General features: G+C 43.6%; 1 protein-coding gene across 3 annotated transcripts in view; it reads left to right on the top strand.

Annotated features, from left to right (window-relative positions):
• The window catches only part of HMG20A (high mobility group 20A), a 339050-nt gene that overhangs the window by 299604 nt on the left and 24478 nt on the right, over nucleotides 1–14968 (top strand). For all 3 annotated transcript variants that reach the window (XM_069624573.1, XM_069624572.1, XM_069624571.1), the window contains 2 exons: nucleotides 9659–9690; nucleotides 11111–11186. In XM_069624573.1, coding sequence (XP_069480674.1) covers nucleotides 9659–9690; nucleotides 11111–11186 — 108 coding nt within the window. The remainder of the gene's footprint in view (nucleotides 1–9658; nucleotides 9691–11110; nucleotides 11187–14968) is intronic.

The raw sequence follows: 14968 nt of genomic DNA, 5'->3' as shown, positions 1-14968 counted from the left end.
CTTTTTTCCTGATTCCTTCCTTTCACGGGCAACCCCCAACTCGCCCGTATGTGAACTTGAACAGGCGGCGGTTTCTGGCATGGCCGGATCCTCGCCTGATATCCCACCCATTAACAAAAACTGTTGAACAAACAGATGCTGTGCAAGGGGCACTCGGGGCTTCCCAAGTGCCCTAGCCCTGTGATATTATATTCGTGTTTGCGTCGGTGAGTTCGTTATGATTAGCCGATATATTTCTCGCCTCTGACTCCCTTCGATTATGGTTGGTTCCTGTGGTTTCTCTCTCTCTCTGTGATCGTGCCTGGTTGGGATTCAGATCTGGGCAGCCCGCCTGGTCTAGAAAGGCGTTTGTTTCCTCTGGCGACTGGAAGAAGTGTACCTTCCCGCCATGTTGCACTCTGAGCCGTGCCAGGAAAAGCATTGAGTAGGGTATTTGGTTGTCTCTGAGCCTTTGTCTGATATTGGCGAAGGATCTTCTCTGCGTTTGGACCGCGGGGGAAAAGTCTGGATAGAAGTGGATTTTGTCACCTTCGTGGAGGAGATCACCTTTCTCCCTGGCCAGTCGGAGGATGGTATCACGGTCTCTATAGTTAAGTAACTTCGCGATTATTGGTCTGGGTGGCGCGCCGGGGGCAGGTCTGGAGGATGGAATTCTGTGTGCCCTCTCTACAATGAAAAAGTGAGATAGAGCTTCCCGACTGAAGAGGGATGTGCAGAGCGACTCCACATGGTCTTCCATTTTCAACTGTGACTGGTGTTCTCTCACTCCAATGATTCTGATATTATTTCTTCTCGAGCGGCCCTCCAAGTCCTCGCACCTAGCATTGGTGGCTTTCATTTGGGCTTCCAGTTGGGACACTTTACTCGAAAGGGTTTTTGTGCCATCGTCCAGATTGGACACCCGCTGCTCGACTTCGTTAAGGCTTCTGTATGTGTGTCCATGCAATGTGTGTCCATACAGCTGGGTCCACCTTGGATGCGAGGCCATCCATTTTATTGTTCAATCTGCCTATGCCTACTTTCAACTCTAGCAGAAGTCTGTTTCCATTTGGTGGGAACAGCCAGATGTGGGCTCCAGATCTTCCTGTTACCTAGGGGCTTTTGGAGTTGTGCTACTTTCGAAATTTAGCTTTCTTTGCGATTTGTTTGATTTCAGCATTGCGTCTATGGAGTTTGTGGTGGCACTGGGTTACAGTTTATATTTTCTTGTGGCTTAGGCGCTTCGCCGGATTCCCGAAGAGGGAGGGCAGCTTGTGCCGCTCTGTGTAAGGTGGTGGGGGGGATTGTAAGCTGGCACGGCCTCCTTGTGAAAAGCGGAGTGCGACTTGAGCATGTTTATTACAGCCCCCGCTATGTCTCTTTCTCTATTTGCTAGGCGGGGGGGATGAAGCTGGTCCTGGCAAGGTTGGAGGTCACTCCCTCCCTCCCCCCTCCCTCATGGGGAGGTTTGCCCTCGAGGGAATGCCTTGGCTGCCCGTCGGCAGTGTCGAGCCTTTAAGGGCTTGCTGTGTTGTATGGAGTGGCTGGAGCACCTGGCAGATAGGGCCTAGGAGGCGTTCTGATGATTAGCGCCTCGCGTGTTGATTTTTGAGAGGAAGCCCTCCTCCGTGGATATGGGGCCCGGGTGGACCCCACGGGGGTGCGGGTGGCTCTCACTCCCCCCTCTGCCAAAGGCAGTGGTCTTGAGGTGCTATGTCCTTTTCCCCTCCCTGGAGTGGTGTGGGAGGGGTGTAGTCCGCCGTGCTGCGTTTGTCATGATATCTACCTTCTGATGGTCTGTGCGGCGGGGGGGGGGGGATCTAGCGTGTATTTATTGTATTAGGAGCCACGCTCCCCCTCCCTCCCCGTACCTTATTTCGCCGACAGGCTGCGGGGCTCTCTGCTCCAGTCGCTGTCGGGTCTCACCGGGTCCTCCACGACCTAGTGTATCCCAGGCACGGTGCGGCAGTATCAAGGGCTCTGGGGCCCGGCAGCGGCTTCAAGTCCCTCACCCTGGGCGACGGCGAGCGAAAATCTGAGGCTCTGGTGGCGCGGAGCAAGGGGGAGACAGCTCGCCACCCACCTCGCCGCATCTGACCCTCCCCCCGTAGTGCCAAGCGCATGTTGCTGTTCGGGTGCGTATGGCAGGCACCCCCTCCGGAGCTGCGTTACGGTTTGGCCTGAAGCGAGGGGGAGGTTTCCACACGGCCACTGGCTGCTGCAGTGTTTCTTCAGCACTCCGCTTCGCCGCAGCTTCTGCAGCCCGGAGCAGCCGCATGTCTCAGGTCGTCTGGGCTTTGCTCGCCGCGGGGGCAGTCTTGTGTGGCCTGGTGGCTCGCAGGGCTCTCCTGGATTTCGCAGCCTCTGGGCCAGCAGGGTCGTTTGGGGGCCCAGGGGAGTCTATTCTTCCCCAGTTTTTGCAGGATGACAGCAGAACGAGTGGGAAGCCAGAAGTAAGGCAGGTTAGGACGCTGTTTCACTGGGCATGGCAGGATCGCGCAGGATTAATGCGGGGCTGTGTGGGAGCTCAGACCAAAGCGGCCATCTTGGTTGGCCCTCTAGCGCCCTCTCCTCCTAAACAGTCCTCCTTAACCAAGACCGCCCCTACTGCACCCACGCCCATCACAGCTAAACTCTCAAAGCCTAATAATAACACTTCTGTGCCGCCCCCTACCCTTAAAGGCACATTCATCAATGCACATTCGTTGGTCGCACATGCTCTCAACATTTCAGACTTCATTTCTACCAATTGCCTTGACTTCCACGCAATCACCGAAACTGGGCTGAACCAGGCAGTTGGCCCTGCCTTATCCCTGGCACTCCCAGTGGGTTTCAGTGGCCCTCAGCGACATGAATTTCATCCAGTTAGTCAATGGCCCCACCCACAGTAAAGGACGAACACTCGACGGGATCCTCTCTCAACTCCCAGTTATCCATCGACTCTGTACTACCTCTCGACTGGTCTGACCACCACATCATTAACTTCTCTGTAACTAGCAGTACCAGTGATACCACCCAGACCAAAAAAACGAGAAACATCAGAAAACGTACTGCTGACAATCTATCAACTATCCTAAATGACGCCCTAAACTCTACCAACCTAACAAGTAGCAACCCCAACTACCTCGCGGACTGTTATCATAACTGTGTTAAAACCACCATTGACTCGGTAGCACCCATTACCACCAAAACGCGTTGAGCAGACAAACGTTCTAGCTTTTGGTTCAACGATGAACTAGTCACGCTTAGACATAAAAAAAGAGCTATAGAGCATCTCCATAAAAAATCTAATGCAACAGAATCAGCAAATGCATTCAAGGAAGCTAACAAAGTCTATAAGGCAGCCATCATTTCCCAAAAGGCAGACGCTTTCAACACACTTATTGAAAATGCCTCCTCTAGCACTAAGGAGCTGTTTACCATACTCGGAGAGCTAGAAAACCCCATTCAAGACACATCACCTGTCAATGCCAGCAAAACCTGGTGCACGACTATCCAGAATGCACTAGCATCCAAAATACTATTACTTCGAAAGAAAATCATTACAAAAAGGAACACATTGGTAAATAAGTCTACCCACCCCCACTAAAGAATCACCCCATCATACAGACCTGGAACCATTCCAATTCTCCACCATCACACAAGACGCTGTACTGGATACCATATCCAAATTAAAAGCGATAGTCTTCGCACCCTCAGCCGAGCCAATCCCTAATTCCTGTGGAGTACCCCAGGGCTCCTGTGTCCCATGATGCTTTATAACATATTCACTAAGCTTCTCTTTGACCGCCTTGACAACATGGGTGTCACGTATACGAACTACCCTGATGACACCCAGGTTCTCATCATGCTCACTGGTTGCTATGAAGATGATTCTAACTTGATAAATGAAATCTAAAAGGAAATACAGGCCTGGATGGCTTCCCACAGCTTGTGTCTCAATGACAACAAGACGGAACTCTTGATCATTGGGACCCAAGCTTGCCTGAACAAACTTGGCTCTCGTTACATGTCCTTTGACATTGACGGTAACATCATCAAAGTTGCTAAGGCAGTCAAGACCCTTGGTCTATCTAGACTCCACTCTCTGACAAGTGAGCGTGACTGCCTCCTCAACTGCTTACACAAGCTGATTAAGGCAGGCAAATCCTACTTGTCCCCTAACAGCTGCATTACGCTAGCTAGGGCGCTAGTTTTATCGAAGCTGAATTACTGTAACTCTCTATTCCTAGGCTCCTCAGAAAGCAACCTCACAGGTCCTTCAGAATAACGCCTTGAGGGCTCCGCTAAACATACCTGGGTCCCAACTCATATCAAGCCTCAGACGGGACACCCATTGGCTCCCGATTCGTGATAGGATCCTGCTCCACACGCTTGCTATCATGCGCAAATGTCTGTACAATACTGCACCTAAATACCTTGCAAACAATTTCACTAGAAATCAATCAGCTAGACCCACTAGATCTATCTACTCACATCGCCTGAGTATCCCTAGGTTTAACCTAAAAACCGTGGGAGGATCTTGTTTCCCAGTTCAAGCTGCCAAATGTTGGAATTCTCTCCCTCTCGCGATCAGAACCGAACAATCTTTCTGGCCCTTCAAAACCAAAATAAAGAACGGGCTCACAGACAAGGCTATTTAACAGCCTATGCCGTCCGCCTGTGCTGTCATACAATTGTAACATCTGCTAATTTCTAGCACTTACCTGTATTCACATGTACACCGACTACTCTGTAAATCCGAGTCGGCTTGTCTGTTTTTTTACCTGTATTTCACAGCTGTTATGTTTTTTTTTAACCATGTATCAAGTTTAATGCGCCCAGTTACCTGAGGGTTAGGTGCGCTTTACAAATAAATAAACTAAACTATTTGTGTGTCATGATGTTTCTTTTTTTATATTCTTTTAATTTTTCGATTTCCTAACTTGCTGAATCTTTCTTTTTAGTTACAGATGTCTTCCCTTTATAGGGGGTAACTTCAGTTAAATCAATGATTCGACACACCTGACTTATATGGGATTTATCTATCTGGAGATCTACGTGCTCCTGCTGAGTCAGGTCCACCAAAGGAATATCAGTGGCTGCCTCAGACTGAATAATCTGTATTATCAATCCCGCTCGAGACATAACTTGGACCATCTCTTCCCACCTTTTAGTGTCTTCAGGGATCGCATGAGTGTCCACCCCAGCTCTAGATGTTATCCCACCCAACCCACACATCTTGTCTGGTCCAAAGTTCGGTGTCACACCAAGTCGATTGGAATCACTGGGGGGTTGGGGGATTCCAGCCTGACCCAACTGCCGGACTAGCCCATCCAGTCTTTCCAGTCCCTCCAATCTACTACAGATTTCTGCCAATAGTTCAGTGTGAGATCTAACCTCTGACCATATGTTATCGTATACATTTATGAAAGAACTAATGACCATATTCAATGCTGAAACCACGGGTTGGGTAAGCTGGATTCTATCAACGGCCTCTGTTAACGTATGATTTATTGACGCATCATCAACATGCTCTTTTGGGGCTTCCGGCAAGAGTCCTCTCTCTCTAAGCCAATTTTGTTTATTTGTTTATTAGTCTATAAAATTGGTAAATTCAAGTGGGGATCCCATATGGGAGGCGTCACATGCCTGCTGTACCACACTATTAGATTGACTAACTGAATGGATCGAAATGTTGTCCGTGACTGCCAGGTCAGCAAACTCGATAATGCTCAAGTCATTAATTTCATTGTTCACTGTTTCATTCACTTCCAGCTTCCTTGCCACTACGGCCATCAAAGAATGATCCAGTCTGGCTGTCGCTTTGACCGGTACAGCTAGGTTTATATAATACTTGTGGCAGTTTTTTCCCCAAAATAATTTGAGATTTGACCTGCTATGGGTACCCGTAACAAAATCCTAGTCTGCTTTTGATGTGACTTTTTCCCCAGATTATTCATTATTGGTGTTTTTAAATGCTATGTCTCCCTATTTAGAGTGGTCTCGGCCTAACTCCAACAGCGGACCATTACTTATTATTATTATTACTTAGAATTTATTGTTTTGGGTTTTTGGGGGAGATTAACTTTTGAGATACCTCAGTGACGGTAACTTTATTATTTGGATTACAAGTATTCTCCCCTTCCTTATTCCAGTTCTTAGCCTGCAGAATACTGCTTTTCTCGACCCTTTCCTGGTGTTTTGACCTGTATATCTACTTGACTCTGGGACCTTTCATCCTGGGTGGGCACAGACATTTGCTCCACCTTTTGTTCCGTGGAGTCACCAGCCTCGGTGTCTCCCTAGGTCACGGGGGCATCTACATAGAGAGCTCCTGCTTCCCCCAAATTATGGGCCAAGTCTGCCACCAGCCTATGCTCTTGAGCATCAATCGAAATAATGCCATTCTCCCTACAGATGCTTCCATTCAACCCTAAACTCTAGGTTCAAAAATACACCTGAGTTCTCATGATTATGTATTTGGGCTGCAGCCATCCCATCCGTCTGACGTTAGTCCCTCGTCTCAATAGAGGTAGCAGGGACATCTTCTCCCTCTAATAAACCCTCTATCAACTGAATGGTTGTATTTGTAGGTAGCACCAATGTTCTTTCCTTGTATTCCACATCAAAGTAATTACTTGTCCATTTATTAAAGCTACTTACCTTCTGTGAGGTTGATTGGCTCCTAAGGCCTTTACGAGTCATATTGGTAAGAAAATTCGCAAAGAATGACAAATGCAAGAAACAGCTCTATGAGGTAAGGAAGGGCTAGAGCAAACTCCACAATACAAGAGGCCCTTATGTAAAATGTTCGTATTTCCCAGTTAATCAAATATAGAGGCCAAAATTGGGTCAATTGGAAGCAGGGCCCGGGTTGGCTTACGATCACTTGGGTACTGATAAGGATAACATGTGTTCGAAGCTCCCCCTTTTATGTAGAAGTCTATACAGGGATTCCCAGTGTAATGAAAGTGTATACACAGCAGTGTAATCTACCCATATAAAAAGGGGTGGGGCGCAGAGAAAGTGAAGTAATAGAGTTCAAATCCCAAGGTACCAAAGCAGATGTAGATCAGGGTAATAGCATCTGTTATAAAAAAATAAAATAAACACACAATGTACAAAAACGTAAATCTGCTCCAGGCAAGGCTATATATAAATTCAAGGTGCACTGTACACAATATATTCTTTAAACAGAGTAGCAATGTGCAAAAAATGCAAGTATAAATAAAGTGATGGTATATGTAAACTGCAGAGTGCACTGTGCCAAGCGTATTCTTAAGCAGACCAGGCTAAAAGTGGGTTCATCTGTTGTGTTACAGTGCACTGTGCAGGGTTGTATTCCTAGGACTTATAAAACAAGCGTGTGCACTAGGGAGTATTTGAGTACCAAGTGTAAACAGGCGAAAAATATGTAATAATAACAAAATTCGCTGTGCAAAATATATTCTTAGGGTATACAGGTGCAGATATATCCACTAAAAAATATAAGATCGTCCCGGTGCAAAATACAAGTGTAAACTGAGCAGTACAATATTTAATAACCTCAGGAAGCACTGAGGCAAAATATATTAGCTGCACCTTATAATCTATGGCAATATAAAGTGCCTTGTGCAGATGAATAGATATAAAATAGTTATAATCCAATTTAAAATCGTCCTTGACAGAGAAAAATACTCTTAAAAAAATAAATAAAACAGTTGCCCACATAAATTGAAACACTTCAACAGTAGACTACGGTGAGCTAAAAGACGACACCCTTGTCAGGAAGCACAACGTAAAAAACAAAATAATCAACATAGAATATGATGTGCGGCTCCAAACCAAAGGGAGAGAGAGCCGATACGTTCAGCTTCACAGCAGTACATCAAAAACGGGGTGCTCAAAGGCCATAGGACACAGTTGTAACCCCTTCAATCTGCCTCCTCAATGATGTCCAGAGGGCCGGCCGGGATTATTCTGTTCAAAGCCCCTGAAAAGTGAATGCGGCAGAACTTCAAATGTGTGCTCGGGAGGGAGCTCCAAGGCCCTAGCACACAGTCACTACCAAAATCACTGCGTAAATAGCTCTAAACCGGCCAAGTATGGGGACAGCCAGCGAGTCGGTAAAGTTTCACCACCACAGAGCTCACCCGAAAATATTCTGGATAGAGGGAAGCTCAAAGGCAGAGCCTGCTGTCACTTCCCCAATGACCTCCAATAATCAGCAATTTTAATTTTGTAAACTGCACTTACTACAAGTCCTGCAGTTGTATCTCATCAAGCAGACAGGCAGGACGTAAAATAAACAAAGGCAGATCAAGGCGAGGCGAACACAGCGGGCACCGGACACACTGTACGCACACAGCGCTCCGCGCCAGTGTTAAGATTAAATGTGTTTCCTCCTTTTTTCATCCGGCCCACCTGATGAAAGAAATGAAAGGCAGACTGCAAACTGCCAAAAGTCAGTACGCTGGAGGTTCCAAAGCAGCTTTTAACGTGAAGCAGCTTTTGTAGTAGCTGAGGAAAAGGCTTGCTCTGCAAGACAAGTAAAGCACATCAGTAACACCAGACGCACTGTCTGCACACCGTTTTTATTATTATAAACAGATCCACTTTAACTTAATGCACCAGACATACCATACCACATCCAAACTGCTTAAGTAATTTCCAGATGTATCACAGGAGTGTTCATGGTGTAGAGCTAGTACAGCAGATTTTGTTCAGTTGGCATGGCATTGTCCCCAGCTTTTTGCGTTCCTGGGGCAGGTTTTCGAAACGCTATCCACAATCATCAACGAGCGGACGGCGGCATATCCAATAATAGTGCTGATGGGTTTGACCATGTGTTCATCAAAATAGATTAGAAGGCTGGCTGGGCTTCTCTTGGTGCTGGCTCCCAGAAGAGTGGGCATGGCATGGTGAAAAGGACCATCTCCAACAGTGTGTTGGTGGCTGCGGGACATTGCATACTGTCATGACTTTGATGTTGCCTTTATTCTCACACCACCGCTGCATGCTTGCCCTCTGGATATTTGGGGCTCTTATGAGCAATTTCTACTGTCAAACTCTAATTCAGTTTCCTCAACTGACCACTGACTGGGTGTACACATATTATGTAGTTGTCATTGGTTTTGTAGTAAGGTGCAAAGTATCCCATCTATGCTCAATGTATATTTAGACACTCTGAGTTGTTCTGTTCTTCAGGATTTTAGCTATTTGTAATTTGTTATTCTGGATTATAGCAATATGTAACATTTATTTAAAATAACGTTGGCCTTGTTATGACCTAAAGGATTGAAGCAGTCAATGTTAACAGAGGAGGCTTACAGGTTCATGTTAGGGAAGGTTTTGTACATGGCTCTGACGGCTTGGCTTATTGAAATGTATAGTGTTATGAGGGGTTTACTTCTTGAAAACATTGGTTTGTTCTCTCCTTGTAAATGAGGCAGAGAAATGTTTGCTTATGTCTTAGAGTTAAAATGCTCTGATGAAGAGACCTGTTGTCAAAAATGAACGACACGTTGTTCTTGAATTCTGTTGATGCAAATTAGTCTTGTAGCTTTTAAAGGTGCTTGTTTTTGCATTGCAGTGGGTGGGAAGCAAGATTGTTTATGTCTGGGGAAGTGTGGCACAGAATAGGAACACTTTTATGGCAGGAGAATTAGAAGAGGCTTATTTGTATATTGTCTCTCATAATTTCTGTGTTGTTTTTTAGACGAAATGCGGCAGACTGCCAATGACCATGAGGTAAGTGCCTTTATTATTTGTGCTCAGCTGCTATGCAGCATTTTTATATTTCGAGTCTTGTTTTCAAATTGGTGCTTAAGTGTTATAGTTCTGCTTAAGTCTACCTGAACTGTAATAAGTATGAACCAGATGGATCTTAGTAGTGGGGTCATTGACAATTGAAAGGATGGACAGACATTTTCTATGCTAAGATTGAACCTAATGTTGGTCCAGCCCTGCGGTATACTGTTACCTTGGGCCTCATCGCCAAAATGTAAAATATTTGGGAAAGAAAAGCCAGTCCAATTACATTCTGTAGCGCATGGTCTAGCTCAAAATATCTCCTGAACTTCATTTTTCTTAGATTTCTGTATTTGGGGTATCTTTAGTGCCATGCTGAAAGGCAGCAAATCCGTATGGCTTTGATGGACCTATGAAATTCGGAATCGCCAAAAACGCATGCAACAGTAAAGTACCACTTACACTTATATTAATGATTATTTTGCGCATTATGAAAGTGTACTTGCTAGGAGAGAGCCCTTATGTTCAGCTTGGAGCTTATTTTTTAAATCCCTTTCAGGCAAGTCTTTTTCTCCTCATAATCTCCTTTCCTCATAAGGGGTTGTCCAACGATTCTGCGTCCCCCACATCCTCCAAATCCACTCTTCAAGCGCAGTCACCAACAATTCTCTCCTTTTGGTAAATCTCCAGATCGGACTGTCAATCCATCCAAAAAGCATTGCTTTGGAAATTGAGACAACAGATTACTATTTGCATGCTTATGTGGAGAGAGCTGGAACAGTGTTTATTTTTTCTTTACTGAGCCAAATCTAAGTGTGATAGCTGTTGGCCTCTGTAAAATAGTGAAAACTATTGTGCCTATAATACACTTCCACTATATTAATCTCTCTACTGTTGGGTGTAACCAATAGTTCTGTCCTTTTATATGGGACTTATTTTTCTTTAATAACATCACTCATGGCAGGAATTTTAGATGGATCTCCCGTCTGGATTGTTGATGGTTTTAGCTTTTTGCTGCAAGGTATAATACAGATATTAATTTAGGAACTAGGACATACATGCAAAAAAAATGTAACTACAGAATTGGAAGCTTGCTTCAGTGCTCAAATTCAAAGGGGTTTCATAGGTAGTATTCATACTAGCTTATTTACAAAACTATATATAAAATACATCATGCAACATTTTCGGTCCTGGCTAGTCTGAGGAAGGTTTTGAAGTGTGCAATGGGGTTGCGTCACTTCCACATGCCCAGCTTGTGATCAGATTTCCCAATAGCGTGCCATAATATTCCAGCAGCTGTGCATCTGTGCCTAGAATAAGCATGTAGAAGAATACTGTCATTTGTCTTTGCACAAGATTTCTAACAGCTCCCATCTAAAATGTCTTTTATCTTTTATGTCATTTGTCGTCTTCTAATTAGAAAGAAAGTGATGTCAAAGAGCGGTCCATTTTCGACATACCCATCTTTACTGAGGAGTTCCTGAATCATAGTAAAGGTGAGCGCTGAAGTAATCATCTGCAGTGGCTAGTTATAGAACCTTGACGTGAATATTGGGAGAGAGAAGGGACAAAATGAAAGTTTGTAAATAATTTGAAGAAAAATACGTGATGCAATTTACAATTTAATGAAACAACAAATAATCTTAATCCAAGATGCAGTATACAATTGTGCAAAGCAATGGGGACCTCAGTGGATGCTCTTAGCACTTACATTATTTTGTTTTAAGTACGCAGCTCTGTGTAGGGCATGGTCTTATACTGATGACGGAGGGAGGATCTGATGGCACCCGTAGTTTGACTTTCCAAGCGGAAACAATGTTGAGAAGTAAATTGGCATGTTTGCTTTGATGGAACTTAAATCCATGGTGTGCCAGCATCTTCTGGTGGGAGTCACTTCACTGAATTGTTACAGAAATTACATTGGGGGCGGGCGGGGGTTGCAGCTCTGAGTATGTGCTGCGTGTAATAATGAAGTGTTGTGTAAGTGCATACCGCTTTCTACAGTCCAAGCGTTTCTCTCCCAGAAGTCTAGTGGGGAGGACATCATAAAATTGAACAAATTATATTGAGATCAGATTTTTATATGGCGCTTCATGATGGATTCCTCCCTCTTCTAAGAGTTATTACCATTATCTAATTAAATAGTATATCAATAGAGGATGTGTATTTTTAATTTTTAAACAAATATTTCTAGACTCTGTAGTATGTTGGAAGAGAAATTAAGTTGGCCAACACTGCAACATCTGACCAAAAAGTGAATGTAAGTTATGATATTGTGCACAAAATATGTAAGAACAGTGTTATAATACCAGCTTCAAAAAGCCTGAGGAGATTTCAATAATGCTGATACTGTTTAAATGTAAGTAATATTTAAAGTGTATTCATGTTTAATATCATATCATGTCATTTATTGCATGCACCTTCACTACATCTCCAGCACAGTAATTATACAAAACTCTTTTTTGCAAAAATAACTTGAAGTTAATTCAAACACAGATTACATACCTTAATTCAAATGTGTTAACATTGACAAAAAATGTATAGTAGTTAATTCACAGGCTAGAAATTAGTATTCTGGAGGTCTAACGTAATCAACTTGTCATGGTAATTCTTACGCAAATGACTTCAATAACTTTTCTGACCTATCTGACCCTTCTATAGCAATACCTGACATCCTACCAGGCAAAGACAATGAATATAACTAATTAACCAGGTTTGGAATGAAATCTTAAAAATGAAATCACCCAAAAATGTATTAAATTGATCTTTGGTCCAAACCTCAAGATCTTATAGTCCAGATCCTCAAGCCAAAAAGTGGTCAAGGAATCAAATTCCATGCATTTGTATCATTTAAATATACAGAACCTTAAAGTTAAATAAACTAGTTAGTTGTGCAAATTGTCCACTTTGAAATTAAGATATTTATGCATGTCGGATATATTTTTGATCATGTAACTCAAATTATCCTATGATTTAATAGGATTAGAAGGATAACCTAGACTGGATCATCTGGTCACATGTCCCGTAACAGAGAGAGTTTAATTTTGATGTTGCTAAAACAAATTCTCTTAATGACTTGATGTGATAATAATAAACAACCAAATATTGTTAGATTGTGAAAGGTAATGCCAGTTTTCTAATCAAATGGAATACTAAAAACCTTGATTGGACACTTTCAATTACTTTAGTGGAAGAAATTTGCTCAAAAAGAGTGAAGTAGACATTTTTTTAATTCTCTATATTGTGTCTGCCAACTTTACATCCATTCAGTCGAAAGATGTCAGCATCTTTTAAATACTAAAAATCAAAGAATTGTACAGATCCGAAAGAAATACAAATCCTTTTATTGGCCACTTAATGACCTGCCATGAGTATGGCTGACCTTGTCCGAGCTAACACAAGAATATAAACAAATCAAAAGCTATACAAAAATATGAAAACTTAAATATTTGTGATAATTTCATATTTAATATTCATTGTGAACCAATTAATGCGGAAATGTCTTTTAAAAACATGCAAAACAAAATGCTCAAACAATCAACCAAAAATCTACTTATAAGTATTGCCAAAAGCAAATCATAAATTACTTGGATCATAATCAATCACTTGTCTCATAATGACATCAAAACATCAATGATATTTATCAGACAAAAATATAAATCCGACAAAAGGGTATTTTACAAAGATGTCTCTTAAAATGTTTTCTTTGAGCAAAGATGTATGGTTATGTAAGCAATTCTGATTGTTAATTGGTTGTTTACAAATATATTCCAAATGTTGGGATTAATAGATTGGATCTTTGGACTTTGTATTGAGTCACCATGCAAGGTTCTTTTTGTTACCCGCTCAGTGGTTGAGTTACCATACCTGTATTGGCTTTTAAGTATTTTGCATTATAGTTTGTATTTTCTTTTTACAAACTTTTATTTGGTTATTAATAAAGGTCCACATGCATGTATAGGCAATTTAATGTTAGAGTTTTGAGTATCCCCTCGAACACGGTTGCATACACCCACAGTAACTTGTACTTCTGCATACCACCACCACCACCCCCTTCATCCATACTTGTATGTTCCCTCTTGCAGGGACGGGAAAAGGAACATTTTGGTGCATAGCAAAAAAGTCCCTCAAATTTGATTGGTTGCTTATGTAGGCATGTACATGTCCAGAATCCAGGTGCCTTCATCGTTGAATCCCTCCCCGAACCTCTGCAGTGTAAATATTTCTGTGCCAGGCAGGCAGAGCTTGGGTGCTGCACTCTACATTATCCATTTTGGTTTTCTTTTACCTGCTTCTAATTTTTTGTTTATAGTTTACTATGCTTTTTCTTGCCCGCAGCAGCACTTCGGGTTCCCTCACCTTTGCTGGGTAAAGCCGGTTTTCTAACCTGCGAGTGCTACCAGAAGCAGGTACCTGTCATCAATCCTCATTCACTCTTTCTGAAGTGCTTGGGCCCACAGTACAGTGGGACCACCGTTGTTGCTACAACGCCTTGTTGGTCTCTGCGCTCATTCAACTCCCTTCATCGCTAGGATAAAATCTTCTCAAGGACATTGCCTCAACATCTTCAAGAGTTCATAGAGGTAAAGAAAGTGGCAAGAGGTGTACGCATTCTACCTTTAGGGCACACTGGCCCGGTTGGCCCTTTCGGGGGGAAATCTGCACCCGGGAGGAGTCGTATTGATCGTTTGGCTACAAGAGGTTTTTACAAGGTTCCCCAGTCATGGGCTAAGACCCAGGAGAGGTCTGAGGTTCACCACTCCAGGGCCATGTCCAGGCGGTGCCGTAGCGTCCCCGTCAACCCCATGGACTAAGTCAAAATTTAAGACAACCGGCTACTCCAAGATGCTAGAGGCAGATGACTGTGCCATCAACTGGCTGCTCTAGAAGGGTCCCGGGGTCAAACGTTCCTGCAAGTCTCCCGGCTCATCCAAGGGCATCATGGATAACGAGCATCTCTACAAAGCTGACGTTGCTCACAAGGTGGATAAGCAGGCTGAACACTAACACAGGGTGGCGAAAAGGTGAAAAAATCACAAAATGGTGGCTACTATGTCTGAGGTACCTTTGGCACGGGGGGTTCCTTGGGTTTCATGCTTGTTTTCAGGGGCCAACTCGCATTCCGTTTCTGATCCATTTGTCCAGCATGTGCAGTGCTCGGCTCTGACAAGAATGTCCCTTCCTTTGACGATTGATATCTCTGCTTAATCTTTGCCTCTGGTTTTCATGCTTGTCAGGAGTAGAGGTTACTCCATCCTCTTGGCCTCGGCCAGTCCAG

The sequence above is a fragment of the Ambystoma mexicanum genome, chromosome 11 (assembly GCF_040938575.1).
Source record: "Ambystoma mexicanum isolate Mex_15411 chromosome 11, UKY_AmexF1_1, whole genome shotgun sequence".
In the NCBI taxonomy this organism is placed as follows: Eukaryota; Metazoa; Chordata; class Amphibia; order Caudata; family Ambystomatidae; genus Ambystoma; species Ambystoma mexicanum.
The sequence above is the reverse complement of the archived record's forward strand: the minus strand, read 5'-3'. Positions and strand labels throughout refer to the sequence as shown.